General features: G+C 44.2%; 1 protein-coding gene and 1 pseudogene across 1 annotated transcript; both read left to right on the forward strand.

Annotated features, from left to right (window-relative positions):
* The first annotated feature begins 18380 nt into the window (after positions 1 to 18380).
* LOC127031174 (olfactory receptor 10A7-like) lies at positions 18381 to 19334 on the forward strand (annotated as a pseudogene).
* Positions 19335 to 22252: 2918 nt separating this feature from the next.
* LOC127030951 (olfactory receptor-like protein OLF3) lies at positions 22253 to 25787 on the forward strand. The gene is made up of 2 exons (XM_050917635.1): positions 22253 to 22331; positions 24823 to 25787. The coding sequence occupies exons 1-2, from the start codon at positions 22253 to 22255 to the stop codon at positions 25785 to 25787; spliced, it is 1044 nt and encodes a 347-aa protein (XP_050773592.1).
* Positions 25788 to 27044: the final 1257 nt, after the last annotated feature.

Here is a 27044-nt window from a genome sequence, read left to right on the forward strand (position 1 = left end):
TACCTATCCATTGAAAATGAAGACACTGATAGGCAGCATGAACCAGTGGGCAAGATACTAGAGTTCTGTTCCAAGCTCTGCCACTGTCTCCCTGCTATGCAATTACATAAGATGGTTTACTGCCTATATACCTACCCTTAGATCTGCCTGAGAGGGGTATGTAATGTTGGCAGCAACACCAATAGACTCCTTTTACTTGCATTCAGAGTTTAAATGCAGCTGCATTGTGGCCACAGGTGCACTGAGGTCAGGGGAAGGCTATCACTCTTTGTAAATCATTTAAAAAAAAAAATCTCGGTCCTTAACAGAAAGTGATTTCATCTGATGATGTAACTGTAAATCTCACAACAAAAGATAAACTACCTGAGAAAAGTTGCAAGGTTAGGTCCTTAAAATTCAAAAAATGACCAAGCTACACACTACACTGCTCTCCTGTCCAAATTAGCATTTGCAGCCTGTTGGAAACAGTTTCCCTGATAACTATATTAAGGTTTGTCGTGACTCAGTTTCCACACAGATATTTCTTTATTGGTCCAAAAGCCACTCTGTGTGGATTACATGCAAATACAAATACAAGCCTAGGCAGACATATGATAGTTATAAGTAGCAGTAAAATAGTTATAAGCCTTGACCAAAGGCTCATAACCAGATCAGACAATACCTTCCTATCGTGATGTGACTCCAGAGAGGTAAGGAAAAATTCTGACAAAGAAACCTCCAGTAAACCTTGTCTTTTACATGCTATAACAGTGGTTTCAAACTCAGGTATGCCAGCTCTCATCAGGGGATACAGGAGAAAAATCCCAAAATGGCAGAAAATTATCCCTTACGGGCCTTTTTCTGTGTTTTCACAGGTATATTATGACCCTATCTCAAATGGTGGCATGCAGTAGATGACATTATTTGGAAAGGGGTATGCAGCCTGAAAAGTCTGAAACCACTGCGCTATAATAAACAAGCAGTATGGTTGTTGGTCCTTGGACCTTAGCTAAGGCCAGGGGAGGCAATTAGGGCTGAACTCTGTCCTCTGCCTGGGTCAATACAAGCTTAATGACTGGGCCTCTCTCTTCAAGGTTTTCTTCTTATCTTATTTTGCCATTATCATAAACAGATGGTTGAGGGTTAATGTCTCTTTTACCTGTAAAGGGTTAAGAAGCTCAGTGAACCTAGCTGACACCTGACCAGAGACCAATGGAGGGACAAGATACTTTGAAATCTTGGTGGAGGGAAGTCTTTGTGCTTTTTGTTTTGTTCATTGTTCGTTCTTGGGGCTAAGAGGGACCAGACGTACACCCAGGTTTTCTCCAATCTTTCTGAATCAGTCTCTCATGTTTCAAAATAGTAAGTAATAGCAGGAAAGGCGGATTAGTCTTATGTTTGTTTTCTTAACTTGTAAATGTGTCTTTTGCTGGAAGGATTTTTACCTCTGTTTGCTGTAACTTTGAATCTCAGGCTAAGGGCGGGGAGGTCCCTCTAGTCTATATGAATCTGAATACCCCGTAAAACTTTTTCCATCCTGATTTTACAGAGATAATTTTTACCTTTTCTTTCTTTAATTAAAAGCTTTCTTTTTTAAGAACCTGATTGATTTTTTTCCTTGTTTTAAGACCCAAGGGGATTGGGTCTGAACTCACCGGGGATTGGTGGGGGGAAAAGGAGGGGGGAAGGTTAATTCCTCTTTGTTTTAAGATCCAAGGAGTTTGGATCAGTGTAGCCTTTCAGGGTAACCCAGGGAGGGGAAAGTCTGGGGGGAAAAAGAGGTGGAGGAAGGCTAATTTCTCCTTGTGTTCAGATCCAAGGGGTTTGGGTCTTGGGTTCCCCATGGAAGGTTTTGGGGAAACAGGAAGTGTGCCAAACACTATATTTTTGGCTGGTGGCAGCGTACCAAATTTAAGCTGGTAATTAAGCTTAAAAGTGATCATTCAGGTCCCCACTTTTTGGATGCTAAAGTTCAAAGTGGGGAAAAAACCTTGACATGGTGGCACAGCAGTGGGATCGTGTTTAAAAACCAAAAGCCAGTAGGATTTTTTTTCTCTCCTTTCTAGCTGCTTGGAAAGCAGCCTGAGGGCAGAGGTGTTAAGTTTTTTTAACAAAGGTCTTTGTTAAGAGGAGACTTCTAGCTGTGAGCCAGCAGCCGGCAGGCAAAAGGCATTTACAAGTGAATTGTTTTCTCTCTTTCTATCTCTCAGGTATAGCTAGTTAGAAAATCTCTGTTAACCAAGCAGCCTGAGCTGCAGAGGGGTTTGAGCAGCACAAGAAAGCAGAAAAATGAGTGTGAAGAAAGCAACTAAACAGGAGCTGACAAGGCTGGAAGCAGAGGAGAAAGCCAAAGCAGCTGACCACAGGAGAGAGATGGAGAGGAGAGAAAGAGAAGAGAAAGCCATAGAGGCTGCCCACAGGAGAGCTATGGAGATGAAACAAAAAGAAATGGAAGAGAGGTAAAGAGAGAGAAAGCATGAACTGGACTTAGCACAGGCTAGGCCGGATGTGCTACCAGCCAACCCTTCTCCAGGTACTGTTTCCCATCCCAGAAAATTCCCCACCTACAAGGCAGGTGATGATACTGAGGCCTTCTTAGAAAATTTTGAAAGGATCTGCCATGGGTACAACATCTCTACAGACCAGTACATGATAGAGCTGAGGTCACAGCTCAGTGGACCCTTAGCAGAGGTGGTGGCTGAAATGCCTAAGGAACACATGAACAATTATGAACTTTTTCAAACCAAGGCCAGAATCAGAATGGGGCTAACACCTGAGCATGCCTGTCGGCGGTTCAGAGCCCTAAGATGGAAACCAGATGTGTCATTCACCCGACACGCCTACCACATTGGAAAGAATTGGGATGCCTGGATATCAGGAGCAAATGTTAAATCTCTGGACGAGCTGTCCCTCCTAATGCAAATGGAACAGTTCTTAGAGGGTGTTCCTGAGGAAATAGAAAGGTTCATGCTAGATGGGAAACCCAGAACTGTAATCGAGGCGGGGGAGATTGGAGCCAGATGGGTCAAAGTGGCAGAAAAGAAAAAAAACTACTAGCAAGGGGAGTGAATATCAGAAGGGGCAAACCCAAATTAAACCCTATCACTGAGGGCAACCCAAGACCCCACCTACAACCCAAGGAAAACCCCAGACACCCTATTGTCCCACCTCACCAGTCTCCAGCAACCCACCTCGGCCCAGTGACCAGTAGCTGGATGATGCTTTAAATGTAATGAACTGGGACATATAAAGGCCAACTGCCCCAAGGACCCCAACCAAGTACAGTTCATTACACCATCATCATACCAAAGATCCTCAGGCCCAGATGCCTCTCAAATACCCTCAGAGTGAAGGGAAACTTTGAGAGTGGGCGGAAAGAAAGTTATCGCATGGAGAGACACGGAGGCAGAAGTGTCAGCTATCCACCAATCCTTAGTAGACCACAAATTCATCAACCCAGAGGCCCAAGTGACAATATACCCCTTCACGTCAAAATCTGTAGACTTGCCTACAGCTGAACTACCTGTTCAGTACAAAGGCTGGTCAGGAATGTGGACTTTTGCAGTCTATGACAATTATCCTATCCCCATGCTACTGGGGGAAGACTTGGCCAACCAGGTGAAGCAGGCCAAGAGAGCGGGAATGGTTACACGCAGCCAAGCCAGGCAAGCTTCCAGACCCATTCCTGTTCCTGAGCCGTCCACAAGGACCCTGTCTGTGTTACCAGAGACCAAGACAAAGGTGGTGAACCCGGATCCTCTGCGAATGACTGCAACAGCCATAGTGTGTCCAGTCCCAGAACCGGAACTGGAAAAGCAACCAGCACCAGAACCGTAGCCAGCACTGATGCCAGCGCTGGCAAACCCATCTCCAACCCCAACGCCAGAGGGCACCAGCGGGCCTGAACTGGCAGAAGCAGCAGACATCCCTACCCAAGAGGCTCAGCCAGAGCCTGAAATATCGCATAGTGCACCAGCAGAAAGTGGTTCACCATCAACGAAAACAACCCCATCACCTACATTGCTTCCGGAGGGACCAAGCCCAAGTCCACAGTCTAAGGAGGAACTGGTGTCTCCAGCCTCAAGAGAACAGTTCCAGACTGAGCAGGAAGCAGACAGCCTTCCAAAAGCTTGAGTAGCGGCACAGAGCACCCCACCGCCTCTCAGCTCTTCTAACCGATCCCGGTTTGTTGTAGAACAAGGATTTTATACAAGGAGACTCTTTCTAGTGGACACCAGGAAGACTGACATCCTCAAAAACAGTTGGTAGTTCCAACTAAGTACCGGGGAAAGCTCTTAAGCCTAGCCCATGATTATCCCAGTGGCCATTCTGGGGTGAACAGAACCAAAGACAGGTTGGGGAAGTCCTTCCAATGGGAAGGGATGGGCAAGGACATTGCTAAATATGTCCGGTCTTGTGAGGTGTGCCAACAAGTGGAAAAGCCCCAAGACCAGGTCTAGGCCTCTCTCCCCATAATTGAGGTCCCATTTCAGCGAGTAGCTGTGGATATTCTGGGTCCTTTCCCAAAAAAGACCCCCAGAGGAAAGCAGTACATACTGACTTTCATGAACTTTGCTACCCGATGGCCGGAAGCAGTAGCTCTAAGCAACACCAGGGCTAAAATTAACAGACATTTTTGCCAGGGTAGGTTGGCCATCCGATATCCTTACAGATTCAGGAACTAATTTCCTGGCAGGGACCATGAAAGATCTGTGGGAAGCTCATGGGGTGAATCACTTGGTTCCCACCCCTTACCACCATAAAACGAATGGCCTAGTGGAGAGGTTTAGTGGAACTTTGGGGACCAGGATGAAATTTAATAGTGAAAAGTGCAAGGTCATGCACTTAGGGATTAATAATAAGAACTTTAGATATAGATTGGGGATGCATCAGTTGGAAGCAACAGCGGAGGAGAAGGACCTTGGGGTATTGGTAGATAAATATATCAGAGGGATTAATATTAGGGAGGGAGAGGAATTATTTAAGCTTAGTACCAATGTAGATACAAGAACGAATGGGTATAAACTGGACACTAGGAAGTTTAGACTTGAAATTAGACGAAGGTTTCTAACCATTAGAGGAGTGAAGTTCTGGAACAGCCTTCCAAGGGGAGTAGTGGGGGCAAAAGACATATCTGGCTTTAAGATTAAGCTTGATAAGTTTATGGAAGGGATGGTATGATGGGAGAGCCTAATTTTGGCAATTGATCTTTGGTTATCGCCAGATAAGTATGCCCAGTGGTTGGTGATGGGATGTTGGATGGGATGGGATCTGAGTTACTGCAGAGAATTCTTTTCTGAATGCTGGCTGATGAGTCTTGCCCACATGTTCAGGGTTTAGCTGATCGCCATATTTGGGATCGGGAGGGAATTTTCCTCCAGGGCAGATTGGCAGAGGCCCTGGAAGTTTTTCGCCTTCTCCTGCAGCGTGGGGCATGGGACACTTGCTGGTGGATTCTCTGCAGCTTGAGGTCTTCAAACCACAATTTGAAGACTTCAATAACTCAGGCATAGGTTAGGGGTTTGTTATAGAACTGGATGGGTAGGGTTCTGTGGCCTGCTTTGTGCAGGGGGTCGGACTAGATGATCACATTGGTCCCTTCTGACCCTAGAATCTATGAATCTATAATACGTAAATTCATAAATAGGCACTCCAATGATTGGGACCTAGCGTTGCAGCAGTTGCTTTTTGCCTACAGGGCTGTACCACATCCCAGTTTAGGGTTTTCACCGTTTGAACTTGTGTATGGCCACGAGGTTAAGGGGCCATTACAGTTGGTGAAGCAGCAATGGGGAGGGGTTTACGCCTTCTCCAGGAACTAACATTCTAGACTTTGTAAGCAACCTACAAAGCACCCTCCGACACTCTTTAGCCCTTGCTAAAGAAAACCTAAAGGATGCTCAGGAAGAGCAAAAGGCCTGGTATGATAAACATACCAGAGAGCGTTCCTTCAAAGTAGGAGACCAGGTTATGGTCTTGAAGGCGCATCAGGCCCATAAGATGGAAGCATCATGGGAAGGACCATTCACGGTCCAAGAGTGCCTAGGAGCTGTTAACTATCTCATAGCATTCCCCACCTCCACCCTAAAGCCTAAAGTGTACCATGTTAATTCTCTCAAGCCCTTTTATTCCAGAGACTTAAAGGTTTGTCAGTTTAAAGCCCAGGGAGAAGATGACGCAGAGTGGACTGAAGGTGTCTACTATGAAGGAAAGAGTGACGGTGGCGTGGAAGAGGTGACCCTCTCCACAACCTTGGAATGTCTGCAGCGGCAACAGATCAAGAAGCTGTGCACTAGCTTCGCCCCATTGTTCTCAGCCACCCCAGGATGGACTGAACGGGCATACCACTCCATTGACACAGGTAATGCTCACCCAATTAGTACCCCACCCCTACCGGGTGTCTCCTCATGCCCAAGCTGCTATAGAACGGGAGATCCAAAACATGCTGCAGATGGGTATAATCCGCTCCTCTACCAGTGCATGGGCATCTCCAGTGGTTCTAGTACCCAAACCAGATGGGGAAATATGCTTTTGCATGGACTACCGTAAGATAAATGCTGTAACTCGTCCCAACAACTATCCAATGCCACGCACCGATGAGCTATTGGAGAAATTGGGACGTGCCCAGTTCATCTCTACAATAGACTTAACCAAGGGGTACTGGCAAGTACCGCTAGATGAACCCGCCAAAGAAAGGTCAGCCTTCATCACCCATGCAGGGGTGTATGAATTTAATGTGCTTCCTTTCGGGCTGCGAAATGAACCCGCCACCTTCCAAAGACTGGTAGATGGTCTCCTAGCAGGATTGGGAGAATATGCAGTTGCCTATCTCGATGATGTGGCCATTTTTTCAGACTCCTGGACCGAACACCTACTACACCTGGAAAAGGTCTTTGAGCGCATCAGGCAGGCCGGACCAACTGTTAAGGCTAAAAAGTGTCAAATAGGCCAAAACAGAGTGACTTACCTGGGACACCAGGTGGGTCGAGGAACCATAAACCCCCTACAGGCCAAAGTGGATGCTATCCAAAAGTGGCCTGTCCCAAAGTCAAAGAAACAGGTCCAATCCTTCTTAGGCTTGGCTGGGTATTACAGGCGATTTGTACCACACTACAGCCAAATCGCCGCACCACTAACAGACCTGACCAAAAAGACTCAGCCGAATGCAGTTAAGTAGACTAATGAGTGTCAGAAGGCCTTTACTCAGCTTAAGACGACACTCATGTCTGACCCTGTGCTAAGGGCCCCAGACTTTGACAAACCATCCCTAGTAACCACGGATGCATCTGAGCGTGGTGTAGGAGCAGTTTTAATGCAGGAAGGACCGGATCAAAACTTCCATCCTGTCGTGTTTCTCAGCAAGAAACTGTCTGAGAGGGAAAGCCACTGGTCAATCAGTGAAAAAGAATGCTATGCCATTGTGTATGCCCTGGAAAAGCTACGCCCATACGTTTGGGGATGGCGGTTCCAGCTACAAACCAACCATGCTGTGCTAAATTGGCTTCATACTGCCAAGAGAAACAACAAAAAACTTCTTCAATGGAGTTTAGCTCTCGAAGATTTTGATTTTGAAATTCAACACATTTCAGGCGCTTCTAACAAAGTAGCTGATGCACTCTCCTGTGAAAGTTTCCCACAATCAACTGGTTAAAAATTGTCCTTAAAATGTGAAAAGTCTTGTAGTTTACACAATTAGTAGTATATGTAAAGGTGCATGTGTTTTATTAATCTGTTTATTCTAAAGTTCTAGGAAGAAATCACAGCCAGTGTGATTCCACACTGTCTGAGATTTGGGTGGCATGTTAAGGGTTAATGTCTCTTTTACCTGTAAAGGGTTAAGAAGCTCAGTGAACCTGGCTGACACCTGACCAGAGGACCAATGGGGGGACAAGATACTTTCAAATCTTGGTGGAGGGAAGTCTTTGTTTGTGCTGTTTGTTTTGTTTATTGTTCACTCTTGGGGCTAAGAGGGACCAGACGTGCACCTAGGTTTTCTCCAATCTTTCTGAATCAGTCTCCCATGTTTCAAAATAGTAAGTAATAGCCAGGAAAGGCAGATTAGTCTTATGTTTGTTTTCTTAACTTGTAAATGTGTCTTCTGCTGGAAGGATTTTTACCTCTGTTTGCTGTAACTTTGAATCTCAGGCTAAGGGCGGGGAGGTCCCTCTAGGCTATATGAATCTGAATACCCCGTAAAACATTTTCCATCCTGATTTTACAGAGATAATTTTTACCTTTTCTTTCTTTAATTAAAAGCTTTCTTTTTTAAGAACCTGATTGATTTTTTTCCTTGTTTTAAGACCCAAGGGGATTGGGTCTGAACTCACCAGGGATTGGTGGGGGGAAGGTTAATTCCTCTTTGTTTTAAGATCCAAGGAGTTTGGATCAGTATAGCCTCTCAGGGTAACCCAGGGAGGGGAAAGTCTGGGGGGAAAAAGAGGTGGGGGAAGGCTAATTTCTCCTTGTGTTCAGATCCAAAGGGGTTTGGGTCTTGGGTTCCCCAGGGAAGGTTTTAGGGGAACAGGAAGTGTGCCAAACACTATATTTTTGGCTAGTGGCAGCGTACCAAATTTAAGCTGGTAATTAAGCTTAAAAATGATTATGCAGGTCCCCACTTTTTGGACGCTAAAGTTCAAAGTGGGGAAAAAACCTTGACAGCCATATTTCTTCCCAGCCCCTGGACTGAGCAGTTCTTTTTAATTAAACCATAAAGAATTAACTATTGACTGCATCAGGTAGCCAGTCAATCATATTTTCTTAATTTTGATTCCCTCAAACCAAACGTTGAATAAGATAATGCTGTTTAACACTGTCACTGCTTGTTTAACACAAATAACCTTTGCCTTGTCTCATCAGCTCAGGTTTGTTTGGTCACGTGCTTTTTGGGCTTGTTGCTCATACTAACATCCAAACTCACTTTGAAGCTGTAATTCACTCAGGCTCCACGTAGATCTATATGCCTACACAGCCTTAACTCTGCCTCCTTGTGGGACGCAGCATTTGAATATAATTTTTGGGTAGCAACTGCTTTGCATTCAGTTGTGATCTCTGTGAATGCATCTTTTAATGTGAAAGCATTATAACCAACCCCATGGCTGGGCATGGCCTGCTAGACCAGTCCCTATCTCTAGCATTGGGCATATCATGGGATTGGAGGCAGGTGGTAGAGTTAATCCAAGCACTCAGCTCTTCTGACTGTTGCCTGGGGGCAAGGGGGTTTTACACTTCTGTAGCAGAGAGGATTGCACTGCTAGGGCTGCCAGAAATGAAAATGCAATTACCCTTGGCACCGTGGCTGTAAATTAGAACACAGACCGATAAACTCAGCACTCAATCCAGCTCCTAGGGGCCACTGAGTTCAGAGATGTGATTGCGGGGACCCTTCAGCCTTGAGTCCATTTGCCAAAATTTGTTTGAATTCTAATCCTGTCCACCAAAGTGCTTGGAACCCCTCCCAGTTTGAGGTCATCCACAAATTGTATAAGTATATTCTCCACTCCTTTTTCTAAGTCATTAACTAAAATATTGACCATTATCAGACCCAGGACAGGCCCTTGCATATTTTATATATATATATATATATATATATATATATATATATATATATATATATATATATATATATATATATATATATATAGAGAGAGAGAGAGAGAGAGAGAGAGAGAGAGAGAGAGAGAGAGAGAGAGAGAGAGAGAGAGAGAGAGATTTTAAAATGTTATAGTTTGGTTCCTCAAAAGAAGCATTTTTATATTTTAAGCTTTTTCAAGAAAAAAAATTTTTTTCTTTTGCTTGTGAAAATCTCTTTAAAAGTGTTTTTTCTTAAAAAAAAAATAGCAGAAATATTTCTAGACTCTGCTGGTTTCACCACAGGTGATCTCTCTCAATCCTTTCTTGAACTAAACAGACATATAAGAGACTGATACAGATATAAGAGACTGATACAGAAATGAAGCCTCTCTACCCTTGCAGGCTTCATGCACACATGCCCCCTTTTCTGAGTTACAGGCCATACTCCCTGCTGTTATAAACTCAAACCTAGTTGCACTTCTACGGATCCCTCCTGTCAATTCTCTTCCTTCCTGGCTCCAGCACAGAGCCAATTCAGAAGTTTCATTTCCCAGCCAGCTTTCTCTAATTTTTAAGTTAAATCAAAGATGCCCAGTATATTTGCATGGATGCCCTTTATATTACTTCTACACCAAAAGATGAGAAAGAAAGACTATGGGATACTCCATCTCCATCCTCTAATGCCCTAGAAATTGCTCAGACCCACTTTCTTTTAGTGTTCACTCTATATTTTATTCTAAACCCTACCACCAACCCAAGTACAGTGCAACACCACAGTTGTTAACTCTCTACATCTGTCAGTCCCTCTTTACCAGAGCTCCAGGAGAAAAAGAAATCTCACTATTTTGCCCACTCTTCCAGTCTAGCTTCAGCTAGCCCTAGGCTTATTCCTCTTCCTCAGACCACTGCCTTTCTAGCTTTTATCAGCTTAGCCAGTTGAGGGCTAATTAGTTCCTTATTTATCCTAATCTCTTCTTCTGATTATCTAATTGCTCAACCAGCCATCACTGGAGGAACTAATTGAGGCTACAGTGATTAGAATTCTGACCCACCTAGCTGGCCTCAGCACTAAGAGAAGAAAGAAAGAAAGAAAGAAACTGCCTTTGTTCTAAGATTTGGATCCCTGTGGAATCATTTCCTTATTCTGAATCAGTGACGCTATAACAATGTGTGACATTCAAATAAAGACAATGCAACAGCAGCTACATATTCACTAGAATGGAGTTCCCAGAAACTGACAGTGGTTTTCAAATCACTGAAATCCATTGAACTATTGGAGTCCTTTGAAAACTGTTGGGAGATGGGTGCTTAATGCTATTAAGCCTGCCTAAGGGCCTCTGATAATGCCACACATAACTAGCCTTGCTCTGTAAGAAGCCTTGCTCTGGCTCCCTCAAAAGTTTTCAACTAGCAATGATCGCGCCTCAGATTAAACTCTTTACCTGCCCCTGAAACACAGAATGGTCTCTTCACTGACTTCCACAGCCTCAGTGTATAAGAACACAGGTGGTTTAATCATGTTAGACCCACCCCTGGGAAATAATGCCACTACTATTTTACATTCCAATACCAAAGGAACAAAAAACATGGGCCTACCACTAAAAGGTCTGATTCTCGTGGATATCATCTTAATAGGAATTTAACACCATTCAGTTTATGGGGTTAGAGCAGGGGTCTCAAACTCAATTTACCTTAGGGCCAGTGCCAGTTCTCAAATCCTCCCAGCGGGCCAACAATGTCACTGAAGATGATGTTCAGAAAAGAAAATGTTTATATTGTATTTTTATTTCATAGAAATAATAAAACTGTCATGCAACTTTATACAATTCTTTGCCTGCCAGAGAGTTTTTAGTGTTTGTCAGAGACCTGGCAATTCTTCAGTTCTGTCAGTTTGTTGATGTTTGGCCTCCGTGACTGAGCAGTTGAAACTTTCAGGATTGCAGCAAGGTGTGCATCAGATAGTTGTGTTCAGTATTTTGACTTGTTTATATTCATTATGGAAAAAAGTGACACTGTCTCTATGGCGGACTAGTGATGGTATCTCTTTTCCTCTCCCCCAACCAATGGGAGGTGCCAGCAATGGCTGGGAGAGAGGAACAGAGATACCATCACTAATCGCTGGGCAGAGTCAGCCATGGAGGCAGCATCATTGGTTGCTGGGCAGAGTCAGCCATAGAGACGGTGTCACTTTCTTCTTGGGCTTGTAACTCCATGGCTTGTTTATGGGCTTCCATTTCTTTGTCTTTCAGTTCCAGGGACCTCTGATGTGCAGCCTTTTTCTTATCAATTTCCATCTGTTTCAATTCCATTTGTCGCTTATGCATCTTTTCATTTTCTTCTACTTCCAACCTGTGGAGCTGCAACTTTTCGGTAGCTTCACTTTCACTCATTTTGCTGCTTTTATGCCTCTACTTCCCTTAAATAAGCAAACAGAAAATAACAAACCGGTAACCACATTGTCTGTTCTCAAGGCAACGCTCTTAAAACTCACTTAAAATCACCACCAGTGTCTCAGAGCAATACGCTGTGTGCATTATCCTGCTCCACTATACCACTCTGATGGGCTGGACCCCGCTTCTGGGATACCATCTGATGTACTGGGGTTTCACTGAACCCCTCCTGCTCCACCAGCCTGGATTCCCTCTCCCTGATTTGCTGATTTAGGCTTTATTGCCTCTTGCAGCGCACACATACAGGTAAGGCCACACCCAGCTGCAGACACTGACTGAAGTCAGCTCTGTGTGAGAGGATTCACCCAGCACTCACATGCATACCCTTTTTGGGGAATAAATCCAAAACAATACTGTCTTGCACTGTATAAAAAGATCTGCACAGCACAAGCTCATAAAAATGAGCCCTCTCCGTCAATGTGAAGAGAGAGATGCACAACCTCTTCCCTACCCCATTACAAATTGCAAAAAGTGGGTTTAATAATAAACAAAACAAGTTTATTAACTGTAAAAGGCCGATTTAAAGTGATTATAAGGGATGGCAAACAGAACAAAGCAGATTACTGAGCAAATAAAACAAAACATGCATACTAAGCTTATGATCTTAAAGAGACCAGTTTAGAGAAGTAATTCTTCACCCTAAATGGTACTTTAGGCAACTTGAAGAGTTTCAGTAGCTTAGAGATCCAGTTATCTCTTTTTACAGCCTGGAGCCCGGTCTCAGCCTGGACTCACCCTTACCTTTCCCTTCAGGTTAGTTCCTTTGTCACTTCAGGTTCTTTCAGCAGTCCTTCTTCTTGGGTATGCAATGGAGGAAAATCCAGATCAACGCCCTCCCAGCCATTAAAAAGGATTTACCTAACATGGGAATCCTTTGTTTGATCCCCATCCCCCTACAGTGGAAAAGTCCTAGCAGTGTCCAAGAGGGTATTTTTCATCAGGTAACAATATCACCTGACTTTGTAGTGTTAATGCAGCATCCCAGGAAGCACCTCATGAAGGTGAGAGATTAGTATCTTCAGAGTTCCATTGTCCTTCTTAAATGGGTCATCCAGGAGGATTGCCTACTGTCTGACAGGAATTCCCTCCAAGTACACACACAGTTGTAATTGTTACATAGTCAATATTCCTAAATTCATACACAGAAATGATACATGCATACAAATTGGATAATCACATTCACTAAATCATAATCTTTCCAATGATATCTTACATGAGCCATCTTGCATAAAGTATATTTTTGTTATGCCATATTCATATCATAACCATATTTCTATGAAGAATATGGGGTGTAACGTCATACTGTCTTCTCATTGTATGAATTAAATATACCAGGATTTAAGAAAACTAGAGAAGCAAGTTCCATCATGTGCAGGCATAAGGATGACTTGCATGTGTCTTTAGCAGGATTTGAATCCAGGATGTTCAGGTTCTCAGTACAGACCTGCACCACTCAAGGTAAAGATTTAGCATCTATCCCTCCGTGGACAGTCATTAGAGGGGTACTTGACACATGCATTCTTAGTGGATCATACAGGTGTTTGCTAGAGATTAGCTAAATGCTGGATGTCAGGAACCCTGGAGGTGGTGGTTAGGGTCCAGTGGTTAGAGCAGGGGTTGTTCAGAGAGGTGAGCCAGATCTACAAAGTTATTTGTAGACAGGTGAAAAAAAGGCAGGGATTTGCAAAAGTGACTAACTGGGATAGCCACCCAACTCCCCTTGACTTGGCACAGACCTGCTGAAAGGCACTGCAGCTCAATGGCTGAGACTTGGGTCCTGGGATCTTTTCCCAGCATTGTTGGAGTGGCCTTTTGGAGCTTTGCATTTCATGATTAGTGAATACATGTGCGGGGGGAGCTGATCCTTGATGCTCTTCTAAGGCAGAGTCTGAGGCCTTCCCCACTAGTAAATCCCCTTCAGTGCCTTGTGGAAGCATGAGGGATACTATTCCTCTGGAGCTGGCTAACTGAGTGGCCCTGCCCACTGCACCTGAGAAAAAGCTGGACCATAGCAAACTGTCCCTTATAAAAGAGGGCAGGAGGGAATGGAGACTGGAAACTGGAATTCCCTCTGGAAAGCTGAGGGAGCAGCAGCTCCTGGCAGTGCTCTGAATGCTTAGGTGCTGGAGTTGTCACAGAAAGGAACTGCTAGAGCATACCAGACAGACAGGAGGGAAGTCTGTTTTGGCACCTTTATTGCTGAGGTGAGAGAGAGGAAAATCTTGTTACTGACTGTACCGGTGTGAGAGACAGATCTGAGGAGGAGGCTGCTATGAGGGGAGAGTTGGCGTGGGTTTGATTAGAATTTGTTTAAGAAGACTGAATTAAAGCAACAGCCCCTGCCCTGCTGAAGCAGCTTCAAAGGTCAGACAGAATGAACCCCAGGGAGAGAGCTGGCCTAGCAAGACCAACGTGTGCCCTAGGAGGAGGAGGTTGCTATGAGAGAGTCTAATCCTTTTACAGATAAAGGTAAGACTAGTGCATGAAGTCTCCTGGATCCTGCTGAAATGCACCTTCACTTAGTATGCAACATATTGGGGTGACTTCTTCCTTCTGAAAACATGGCTTGATTGGGTAAGGTAGCGGGACAAGCACCTTAACTCAAATGGAGTGTGGAACAGAGCTGGCTGCAAAATGTGAGGGTTTTTTTATGCAATTTTTTTTCAGATTTTCATTAACAAACCAAATGCAAGAATGTTAGAATTAAGGGTAAAATGTCACAAAGTGCCCCATTTTCAAAGGCATTAAGGTTCATAATTAGACCCAAAAGAAATAATGGGCAGGCTTGCTGAGAAGACAAGAAAGAGATCGGTTTACATGCCCCTCTCAATGTGTTTTCTTTCTTTTTCTTTTCTTGCTCTCCAAGATGGTAGTGCGGTCCCTGGAATCAGGCGCTGAACTAGGAGCTATGAAATTGAGAGTCTTCCTGTGCCTTTACCATTATTTTGCAGTGAGACTCTGGGCAAGTTACTTTACTTTGGTATGTTTGATTCCCCACCTGTGCAATACAATGATCTGTGTGGTTGGATTGGATGGAGGCTCCAGACTGAAACTGTAGCTCCATTGTGCTAGGTGCTGTACATACACACAATAGAGAAATGTCGGGCTGGAAGGTGCCTCGGAAGATCATCTATCCCAGGCCCGAGTGCTGAGGCAGGACAAGTACACCTAAACCAGCCTTGACAGGTGTTTGTGCAACTTCTTCTTCAAAGCCTCCAGTGATGGGGATTCCACAACCTCCCTTGAAATCCTGTTCCAGAGCTTAAATACCTTTAGACTAAGAATGTTTTTCCTAATATCCAACCTAAATCCCTCTTGCTGCTCATTAAGCCTATTACTTCAGATCCTTTGAAAGTAGGACAAGAAGAACAATTGATCCCTGTCCTCTTTACAACCGCCTCTAATGTATTTGAAGATTGTTATCGGGTCCCTCTTCAGTCTTTTCTCAAGACTGAACATACCCCGTTTATTTAATCATTTACCATAGGTCAGGGTTTCTAAACCTTTTAGCATTTGTGTTGCTCTTCTCTGGACTCTCCCTAACTTATCCTTCTTACCTAAAGAGTGACACCTAGAACTGCACCCTGTGTTCCAGCTGAGATCTCATCAGTGCTGAGCAGAGCCAGACAGTTACCTCCTTTTGTCTTCCACATGGCACTCCTGTTAATACACCCCAGAATTGTTTGCCGTTTTTGCAACGGTATCATAGCAGACAGTAGGAGACAGTCCCCACTCCAAAGAGCATACAGTCCAAATAGACAAGAGAGACAAGGGTGGCAGGGGGAACAGATGGAAAGTGGCCAAGGTACCAAAGCAGACCATTGGTAAAGCCACAAATAGAACACTTCTTTCCAGTGTTCTCCAGTCACAGGACCATACGTAGATGGCATTAACCCACTGTTGAAAAGTGCATTGTTCTTTGTGAGTGAATAGTGCTACAGAGCAGGTAACTGGGGTGCTCTTGGGGGCACCTCACTACCACCTGACTGTAGCATTTGGAAGCCTCATCTGTTCTTGCCAGGTCTTGGCTCCCCATCCCCTCCAGCCACATGCAATATAAACACTCCCCTCGCAGCCCTTTCTTCCTCAGTACAAGTAAGCCATAGGCACATACCATCTCTCAAGCCTTCTGAGAATCCCTCTGCAGTGATCAGCCTCTCTTCCACTGGATACCTACAGAATTCAGAGACCTGCTGCTTCCAGAGAAACAGCAAACCCCAGCTTGCTAGTTTCCCTTCAGTTTCCCTTTCCCATTCAACACACAGCACTTAGATATAGTTGTCATAAACAGATAGTTAAGGGTTAATGTCTCTTTTACCTGTAAAGGGTTAACAGACAGGGAACCAAACACCTGACCAGGGGACCAATCAAGAGACAAGATACTTTCAAATCTTGGTGGAGGGAAGCCTTTGTTTGTGTTTGTTGAGTTTTGCTTTGTTCTCTCTGGGTCCTGGAAGGGACTAGATGTGCAACCAGGTTTCTTGCCAATCTCCCTGCTACAATCTCTTATATATTCAGAATAGTGAGTATTTAGTAAGAAAGGCGGTTATAGTCTTTTGATTGTTTTCTGTATTTGCAAATGTGTATTTGGCTGGAAGTATTTTAAATTGTATTTCTGCTGGAGGAGGCTTTTTCTCCAGTTTCTATAAGCTGACAGACCCTGTAACTTTTACCATCTAAATTACAGAGATAACTTTTTTACTTTTTTTCTTTCTTTTTATTAAAAGTTTTGCTTTTAAGACCTGTCTGATTTTTCCCTTTGTTGAGGCTCAAGGGAATTGAGTCTGTACTTAACAGGGAAGGGGACGGGAGGGGAGAAGGGTGGAATCCCTTTGTTTTAGATTCACGGAGCTTGAATCTGTTTATCTCTCTAGGAGCCCAGGGAGGGAACACCTGGAGGGGAGGAGAAGGTGGGGGAACAAACCTAATTTCTCTGTGTTGTGATTCAAGGAGTTTGAATCACAGTGATCTTCCAGGGTAACCCAGGGAGGGAAATCCTAGGAGAGGCACGGGTGAGGGAAAGAGTTTACTTTCCTTGTGTTAAGATCCAAGGGGTCTGGGTCTTGTGGGTCCCCAGGGAAGGTTTTGGGGGGACCAGAGTGTATCAGGCACTGGAATTCCTGATTGGTGGCAGCATATCAGATCTAAGCAGGTAATTAAGCTTAGAGGAATTCATGCTGGTACCCCAACTTTTGGACTCTAAGGTTCAGATTGAGGAAAGATACTATGACAGTAGTTATCATGAAAACAAGCAAGAGTTTATTTAGCAATGAGAAGAGGTTTAAACGATCGCAAGTAGAAGTCATAGCAAGGGTTACATGTGCAATAAAATCATAGCATACCTCCTCCAACCTAGCCTTTCTTATGTAGTTACTGTCGGGTCTTACGGTATTGCTCACCAGCATTTTTCAGCCAGGTAGGTAGTGATCCTTTTTGCCTGAAACAAGTCAGGCTCTCCGCTTGTCCCCTCAGTGAAGAATACTGTGTGTGTGTGTGTGTGTGTGTGTGTGTGTGTGTCTCTCTCTCTCTGTCCGTGCAACTTCAGATATATCATCACAGTCCTTAGACGTTCATTCCTAAACCAGACCCCTCCTGAGGTGGCTTCCATTCTGTAAACCTCACAATCTTATAGCAGTTTTGCAACCTTGATTATTTGGTGGCTTTGTCTGCAAAAAGACTCCCTTTGTGAGCCAGTGATATGCTTTGTGACCTTGGTCATTTGCAGGCTGTTCCCCCTTGCCACCATTTGTCTCTCTTTTCTCTTTGGACTGCATACCCTTTGGAGCAAGGACTTATCCTAGATATGCCATGATACACACCAGACCAGACAGAGATAAGTATCTCTTCCTCCCTGCCTGAACAGAATCTGTTCAAGCCCTGTCACCTCCTGGTGACCTGCTTTTAACTTCAAAATTGAAGAGCATAATTTCCAGGATAGACACAGAACTTCTTAAATATTATCCAGATAACCTAGTAAACTACTGGATCTTGGTAGAGACTTTACATGCCCCCCCTTTGTTTATTGTTATGGAAACACCAGACCCCTGGGGTCCTGTAAACGGCTATACCCCCCATTATTCTATCCATTAGTTGGCACCCAAAGGTCCTTGAGTCGCAGTAACTATTAACAATGTCTTGCTATAGAAATTGGGGTAATCTCTTCAATTTAAACTCTCTAACTATTGGCCTGAATCTTACTGTGTGGCAGACAGTTCCACAAGAAAGTCCCATTATGAAAATAAAGGCACCAGATAGTCCTGTTAGCAGAAAGTCCTTCCTGTTAGCAGAAGAAAGGTGACAGTGTGAGCAAGGGTAGCAGAAGCAGGCTTTGTCCTTTTGTCAGTTAATAACTTAGCCGACCTCCATTTCTCTCCCCTACAGATGACATCTCCTGCTTGGGCTGCAAGAGTGAATGAGACCAGCCTGACATATTTCATTTTCCTCAGGTTTTCTAACCACTGGGACATGCAGATTCTCCTCTTCTCTCTGTTGTTCCTGCTCTACTTGTTAACCTTAGTGGGGAACAGCCTCATTCTTCTCATCACAATGGTGGACCTGGCCCTCCACACCCCCATGTATTTTTTTATCAGGAACTTGTCCTTCCTGGAGATCTGCTACACTTCGGTCACCGTGCCCAAGATACTGGCCAACCTCATCTCAGAGGATTGATCCATCTCCTTTGCCAGCTGTTTAGTGCAGCTGTATTTCCTTCTCTTCTTCGGTACAGTCGAGTGTTTCCTTCTTGCTTCCATGTCCTATGACCGTTACCTGGCAATCTGCTACCCACTGCACTACACAGCCAAAATGACTAAGGGTGTGTACATTGGGCTGTCGCTGGTCTGCTGGCTGTGTGGCATCTTCATACCACTGGGAAACATAGCTGGGATATTCAGCCTGCTGTTCTGTGGGCCTAATCAGATTGACTATTTCTTCTGTGATTTCCCTCCAGTGCTAAAGCTGGCCTGTGTCAACACGTCCCCAAATGAGGTCGCGAACCTAGCCAGCAGCTTGCTCATCACTGTCCTGCCCTTGCTCTTCACAGCAGGGTCCTACACCTGTATCATATACACCATCCTCAAGATCCAATTGGCAGAGGGCAGACATAAAGCTTTCTCCACTTGCTCCTCTCACCTTATTGTGGTGACTCTCTTCTACTGCTCTGCTAGCTTTGTCTACCTACAGCCCAAGTCCAGCTACTCCCCAGAGCGGGACAAGTTCCTCTCACTGTTTTACACCGTGATAACACCCATGCTAAACCCAATCATCTACAGCTTGAGGAACAAGGAGGTAAAAGGGGCTCTGAGGAGAACCTTAAAAAGACTTTTGTTTTCCTAAAAACTCTCTGTTTGCATTTTGAAAGGGACCTGGGAAAAATAGGGTTTAGAATTCCAGTAGAGGTAGTCATAATATTTATCAAACATTTTTTTTCAAAGAAAAACACAATATTCTACAGATCAAAATATTCTATAAAACCAGGTTGACTTTAGTGAATTTTTTCATTGCAAAAATATGTAATTTTAGTTTTTTTCCTTCTAGACATCTTGTTTCTGTTTTCAAAACCTTAGAATAAATAATATTCAATTTTTGGATTTCCACCCACACACCATTTTTTATACTTCCTTCTTTCCAGCCATCTGCAACCCCTCAACATTGAAGTGACAGGATGAGAGGAGAATGTGTACTCATGTGAAATCAAAAAATAACCACACTTTCACAGGCCTTGGGTGGCAGGCCAATCCTTGCCCACAGACAACCTGCCAACCTGAAACATATTCTCACCAGCAACTGCACACCACACCATAATAACTCTAGCTCAGGAACCAATCCATGCAACAAACCTCGATGCCAACTCTGCCCACATATCTACACCAGCGACACCATCACAGGACCTAACCAGATCAGCCACACCATCACTGGTTCATTCACCTGCACATCCACCAATGTAATATACGCCATCATATGCCAGCAATGCCCCTCTGCTATGTACATCGGCCAAACTGGACAGTCTCTACGGAAAAGGATAAATGGACACAAATCAGACATTAGGAATGGCAATATACAAAAACCTGTAGGAGAGCACTTCAACCTCCCTGGCCACACTATAGCAGACCTTAAGGTGGCCATCCTGCAGCAAAAAAACTTCAGGACCAGACTTCAAAGAGAAACTGCTGAGCTTCAGTTCATCTGCAAATTTGACACCATCAGCTCAGGATTGAACAAAGACTGTGAATGGCTTGCCAATTACAGAACCAGTTTCTCCTCTCTTGGTTTTCACACCTCAACTGCTAGAACAGGGCCTCATCCTCCCTGATTGAACTGACCTCGTTATCTCTAGCTTGCTTGCTAGCACACATATATATACCTGCCCCTGGATATTTCCATTACATGCATCTGAGGAAGTGGGTATTCATCCACGAAAGCTCATGCTCCAAAACGTCTGTTAGTCTATAAGGTGCCACAGGATTCTTTGCTGCTTTTACAAAAAATAATGTTTCAAAAAGAAACATTTTTCTTATTTTTGAAAAACAAATTTACTGGAAAATTGGGATTCAAAAACAAGCAAAATATTGTTTGGATTTTTTAACTCCAAAAATTAAAAATTTTCAGTGAAGATCTTAAAATGGGAAAGGTTTTTGTTCAAAACTAGTGAATGTTTGGACATTTTTTTGTTTGAACCTTACTCCCTTAGTCCCCTTTGACAATCCTAACTTTTTTTTTCTTTCCCTTTATCTTGCCCCCACCTTGCCATTTTTAGGCCTTGCCTGTTTAGGTTGAGATTTCTTTTAAATGTCACCTGTGGATGTTAGGGTGACTAGATGTCCCAATTTTATAGGGATAGTCCCAGTATTCAAAGCTTTTTCTTATATAGGCACCTATTATCCCCCCACCCCCTGTCATGATTTCTCACATTTGCTATATGGTCATCCTAGTGGATGTCCATATCACAGCCATTTTAATGGAAATTGACATTCAAATTGCTTAGGCACCTTTCAAAAACTGAGCCTTGGATAGCTTTAGGCCAGGGATTGTGTCTGTAGACAATCTGGGACAATGAAGCCCTGATCCTTTAGCATAGTGGGACCCATTAGGAGTTTCTGCAACACAAATCATAAATAGTAATAATCTGCAGGGTGATGAAATGATTAGTTTGTATTTTCCCAGCATGCCAAGTGTAAAAGGTTTGGGACTGTGGTCAAGGACACTGTCTCCCATCATCTGATTCCTCCCATGTTTGGGGAAACAGGACTTGGTACATTTTTTTTTAAATAAACAGGATTTCACCAAGGATAGCAGACTGCAGCATCAATACCTCCTAACTGGAACAATCTGCAAGACCCTGAGTTTTTGGCAGTCCACTCAGGACAAAAGGAGTAACATTATAGTGGAGATCAAGGATCCAGCTTGGAAACATTTTTTCCAGGAGGGAGGTGGAGAAGCATAAAGAGAGAGGAAACAGCTCTCTCTCCTGCTCTCTCTTCCCCCATCTTTCAGAATTAAAAACAGGGACAATTTACAGTTCACAAAACATTATCGCTTTTCCACCGTTCCTCTGCCCTCTCCTGGCCCCTTCCTACCCAGCTCTGCCTTCCCCATGCCTTTCCTTTATCTCCGAGCACTGCACATGAATCACCCCTCACTTCTCCCAGGACCTCATTCACTGACCGACTCAGTTCCCCCTGCCAAACCCAGTGGGTATTGACCACCCTAAATGCTCTAACACCATGAGTCAGCAACCCTCAAAACTCATGAGGTGGGCTTTAAAAAATGCATCTGTGACTCGACTTTATGACAAAAATAAACTCTCTGGTGCATATTTTTGATCGTGTCAACTCTGCGACTCACACCAAACATTCCAGGTGCCAGGGAATGAGTCAGTAATTTATTCCTTTGGTTATTCATGCTAAAAGAAGTCTCAAGGGAAGTAGAGTTCCCCACAGATGGTGCCAGGGATAAATTCTCTCACATGTTTTCTTTGTGCACAGGACGCCTGTTTGGGAAGCTGGTTAATTTGGGGGTTGAGCTTCCTATGTGTTTGTCTGGAGCTCTAGTCCTACAGGTTCTGCCCACCATCCCTACAGCCAGGAGTATGTCTTTTCTTTTTTTTTTACTGAAACACAACACAATTCATTCTAACTCACCCTGAAAGACAGGAGGAAGTATATCCCTCTAGATTTCCCCCTAAACATTTGTATCTAAGCCACACATATGACAACTGAGAAATTTGTTTCCATCTCACCACTGCAACAGTCCTCATGAACACAGATGACAACCAGTGCCAGTTTTATTGCAACCCCAAGAACTGTTTCACTAGATTAAATCCAGATACCAGAGGTAAGAAATACTGACATCTTCTCTGGGGGCAATGGATATTTTGGTACATTTCCTTAAAATGTGTGTCTTGTATAACAATATTCATTTGATTTTTAGGGGTGGTGATAGGAACCTCAGTCATAGACCAAAGCCCCATTTTGCTAGCATTGTATAACAGGGGAAGAATTTTTGAAGAAGCTTAAGGAATTTAGGCACTCATGGCCCATTGAATTTCTTCATTGGATGCATAACTCCCTGCACTTCCTCTGAAAATCCCAGCCTACAAACTGAATTTTTAATTGTAATATTTGGAAGCTCAATGGTTGTGTTAGAGCTAAAACACCCTAAAAGTTCCTATAATACAGATTCTGTTCTCTCTTTCATTCCTGGAGCTCTGTCAAACTCTCTCCTTCAGAGGAATTCTTCCCATGCCAGGTCAGTTCTATTGAATATCACTGAGTTCCTGCAATGAAGGCACCCTCCTTTTCAGATGGACTCCTTTTCAGCAGGATGGATTGGGCAAGAGCTAGACTATCAAAAAGTGGCTCTGAAAATCACTAGTGACATTCTTTTTGGCTAGGATACTAGTAAGGGATTTAGAAAAGATGGGCTACCAACTCTGCTCTAGTATAGGTTTGTCAGGTGCTTAGATTCTTGCTTATATGCTCAGAAGCTAACAAATTGCCAAATTTGGGGCTGAGAAGAAATTTCCTCCTCAGGTCAGATTGCCTGTGTCCTTCAGGAATTTCACTTTTCTCTGCAGTGTGTGGGTGCGGGTTGCTTACTGGGATCCTCTAGGTATATCTCCTTTAATAGCTCCCTGCCATTTCAGGGGCCTTGAGCACGGAGCACCTTGGTCCCTCCTTTTTTCTGCCTAGTCTCCCAAGGGCTGTGATAAGAACATAAGAACAGCCACACTGGGTCAGACCAAAGGTCCATCTAGCCCAGTATCCTGTCTTCTGATAGTGGCCAATGCCAGGCGACCACAAGGGAATGAACAGGACAGGTAATCATCAAGTGATCCATCCCCTGTCACCCATTCCCAGCTTCTGGCAAACAGAGGTTAGGGACACCAACCCTGCCCATCCTGGCTAACAGCTGTTGATGGACCTACCCTCCATAAATTTATCTAGTTCTTTTTTGAACGTTGTTATAATCTTGGCCTTCACCACATTCTCTGACAAATTGTTCCACTGGGTGACACTGCATTGTATGAAGAAATACTTCCTTTTGTTTGTTTTAAGCCTGCTGCCTATTAACTTCGTTTTGTGACCCCTAGTTCTTGTGTTATGAGGAGGATTAAATAACACTTCCTTATTTACTTTTTCCACAGCAGTCATGATTTTAAAGACCTCAATCATATCCCCCTACTAGTCGTCTCTTTTCCAAAAAGTCCCAGTCTTATTAATATCTCCTCATACAGAAGCCGTTCCATACCCCAAAACATTTTTGTTGCCTTTTCTTTACCTTTTCCAATTCCAATATATCTTTTTGGAGATGGGGTGACCACATCTGCATGCAGTATTCAAGATGTGGGTGCACCATGGATTTATAGAGAGGCATTATGATAGTTTCTGTCTTATTATCGATCCCTTTCTTAATGATTTCCCTAATAATACTTTGGTCTAATTCTGTTATTGAGTTTAGTGTGCAGGTGCTGGGTGGTGCTAGTGGCCCGTGATCAAGGAGGTCAGACCAGATGATCTGGTGATCCCTTCGGGCCTTAAACTCAATGACTCCATGCCCCTGGGCATGCCGCTTAGCCTCTCTGGGTATGTCTGCACTACACCCTAAGCTCAAGCGCTGATTCTGTTTCCATCCACAAACAAATCAGTCTGACTCAGATCAGCAAGCACTCAGAATCTGAGTGCTAGGAACCCATTAGGGAGGAAGGTCAGAGCATAAGTCTTGCCATGACTCAGGTCCAAGCCCTGTCATTTTGCAGTGTGAACGCAGCTCAAGCTGAAGTCCCAAGTAAGAAGGTCTATGCAGTCTCTATGGATGCGCTGGCACGGCCATGAGACTCTGCTCCGGAAATTGTAAACTCAAGCTTACAATGCAGGGTGGACACTCAAGCATGAGCTTGGAAACACTGACTCTGTGAGGCTGGGTCCCACAGACCCGGTTTACAATCCAGTGTAGACATACCGTAAGTACCTTAGTTTCCCACCTGTGCAATGCAGATAATAGCACTGTCCTGCCTCTAGGGTGGTGTGGAGGGTCAATTCCTCAAAGATGAAGAGGTTCTCCAAGGCTGTGGTAATGGGGGGAAAGGGTGGATGATCAGTACCTTCAGTTATTTTGCAGTGGTGTTGTAACCGTGTTGGTCCCAGGAAATGAGAGAGACAAGGTGGATGAGATCATATCTTTTACTGGTCCCACTTCTATTGAAGTAGCTTGAAAGCTTGTCTCTCTCACCAACAGGAGCTGGATCAATAAGAGATTACCTCACCCACCTTGTCTCTCGGATAGCTGATGATGTTTATTCCCCTTTTTCCCTTTACTTCTGCAGACAAAATGAACAGGACTGGAGAAGGAAACCAAACTTCTATGCCCCAGGAGTTCATCCTGTTGGGACTCTCCAGTCATCCAGAGGTTCGGCTGGCCCTCTTCATGGCATTCCTCGCCCTCTACCTGGTGACCCTGCTTGGGAACCTCCTCACCGTTCTCTTGGTTGGGTCTGACCCTCTCCTCCACACCCCAATGTATTTTTTCCTCTCCAACCTGTCTCTCCTGGAGGTTGGATATACTTCAAGTGTTCTGCCCCAGATGCTGGCCCATCTCCTGGCAGAGCACAGAGGCATCTCATTGGCCCGTTGCATGGCCCAGATGTACTTCTTCCTCGCCTTTGGCATAACGGAGTGCTTTCTCCTCACTGTTATGTCATATGACAGGTATGTCGCCATCTGCCTCCCGCTGCACTACCCGCTCCTCATGGCCAAGAGGGGGTGCATGGCCATGGTGGCCACTTCCTGGACGGGAGGTTTTCTAGTTTCTGCCATCAACACTGTGTCCACCTTCCAGCTATCTTTCTGTGGGCACCAGGAGATAGACCATTTCCTCTGTGAAATGCCGGCCATGGTGAGTTTGGCTTGTGGTGGGAAGGGCCAGGCACAAATAGTCATGTCTGTAAGCTGTGTGTTCACACTGGTCTGCCCGCTTTCCTTAATAGTCCTCTCTTATGCTCGCATCATTGGCACTGTCTTGAACATCCCCTCCACTGCTGGAAGGCATAAAGCCTTTTCCACCTGTTCTTCCCACTTGGTCGTGGTCAGCCTGTTCTTTGGGACAGTGATTTCAATGTACCTGAGACCCAGGTCTAGCTCCTCTGTGGGGCAGCTCAAAACAAGCTCTGTCTTCTACATCACTGTCACCCCAGTGCTCAACCCTATCATATACAGCCTGAGGAACAAGGAGGTGATATGCGCCCTGAGAAAAATGATGGGTAAGGATGTAGGGGCCTTGCCTGAACAATGAAAGAAAACAGGTGTAAGGAAACAGGTTAACAATGAACAAAGCAGGAATTCACAAGTGGCCTTGTAAATAATATGTACCTCATAGATAAAGAAATACCAAGAAGAAGAATAAATGTGTGATAAGCTTGCAGCTTCAGCTTTTCTTACTAGCACATTTTCTAGTGCAGGGATAGGTGCACCCAATTAGTAAGCCAATCATGAAGTCTATGATGTAATGTAGAATGTACACACTTGTGTTAGTCTGTTTTAGAATATGTATATAATCTGATATACAATTAAGTTGTTCAGAGTTGTGGTGCATCCTATCCCATCCCTATACCTGAGTCTGATCACCTCAGGTGTAGCTTTATGAAATGCCACTAAAGACACCTCAAGGCCCTGTCAGGATTTGAACCGAGTTCTAGAGAACTGGATTAAATGTTCCCCTCCAGAGTTGGAGGGAATCCCAACATTAGGGAGGTAGATGTCTCTGTTATCCCAGATCCTGATAGTGAGTGACAGATGATGGGGCCATCCCATTTGGAATCCAGACTCCTGCCCTGCTACATCAGAACAATGGTCCATCCATCCCTGCATCCCTTCTACACAGGGGACTGGAACAAATGTCCCTCTAGTGCTGTATCCTTTCTATTTTCTGGACTAGAACTATAGTCCATCTTGTCCTGTATCCCGTCTATGTACTTGATAAAATCAATGATTGATCCATTCCTTTATATTTGCTATTAATAGAAAAGACCATTGGTTCGTCCTGTCTGAAAGCCTTAACCCTATTTACTGTGTCTGATCAATGGTCCATCTGTTCCTACATTCATACCTGCTTAAAAACCAAATTGACCGTCTAGTCTTGGTTCCTTCCTATGTAACAGATCAGAACGGCCCCAGCCACTCCATATCCTTTCTACATGTGGGGTTAGATGACTGGCCCCTCTAGTCCTGTATCCCTTCTAGATACTAAATTAGACCAAAAGTCCCTTCTGTTCAGAGATTTTTCTCCAGCCAGTCAAAGTTTACAAGGATCACCACACATACAAACAAATTAAAACACATAATTTGAGCTATGCTGGAGGCATGTGTTGGGCTAATCCTTTCCAGTGCCACTTGGGAAGGGAAAGAGAGATGGCAACAGATGATTCAGAGGAACTGAAAGGCTGGAAATTCTGCTCAATTGCTGTTATTACCTGACTGTGTGTGGACTCAGTTACAGTATCTCCAGTGGTCTCCATGGCACAGCTCAGGTTTCACACTAAATGTACCCATT

This window comes from Gopherus flavomarginatus, chromosome 11 (genome assembly GCF_025201925.1).
Source record: "Gopherus flavomarginatus isolate rGopFla2 chromosome 11, rGopFla2.mat.asm, whole genome shotgun sequence".
NCBI classification, from domain to species: Eukaryota; Metazoa; Chordata; order Testudines; family Testudinidae; genus Gopherus; species Gopherus flavomarginatus.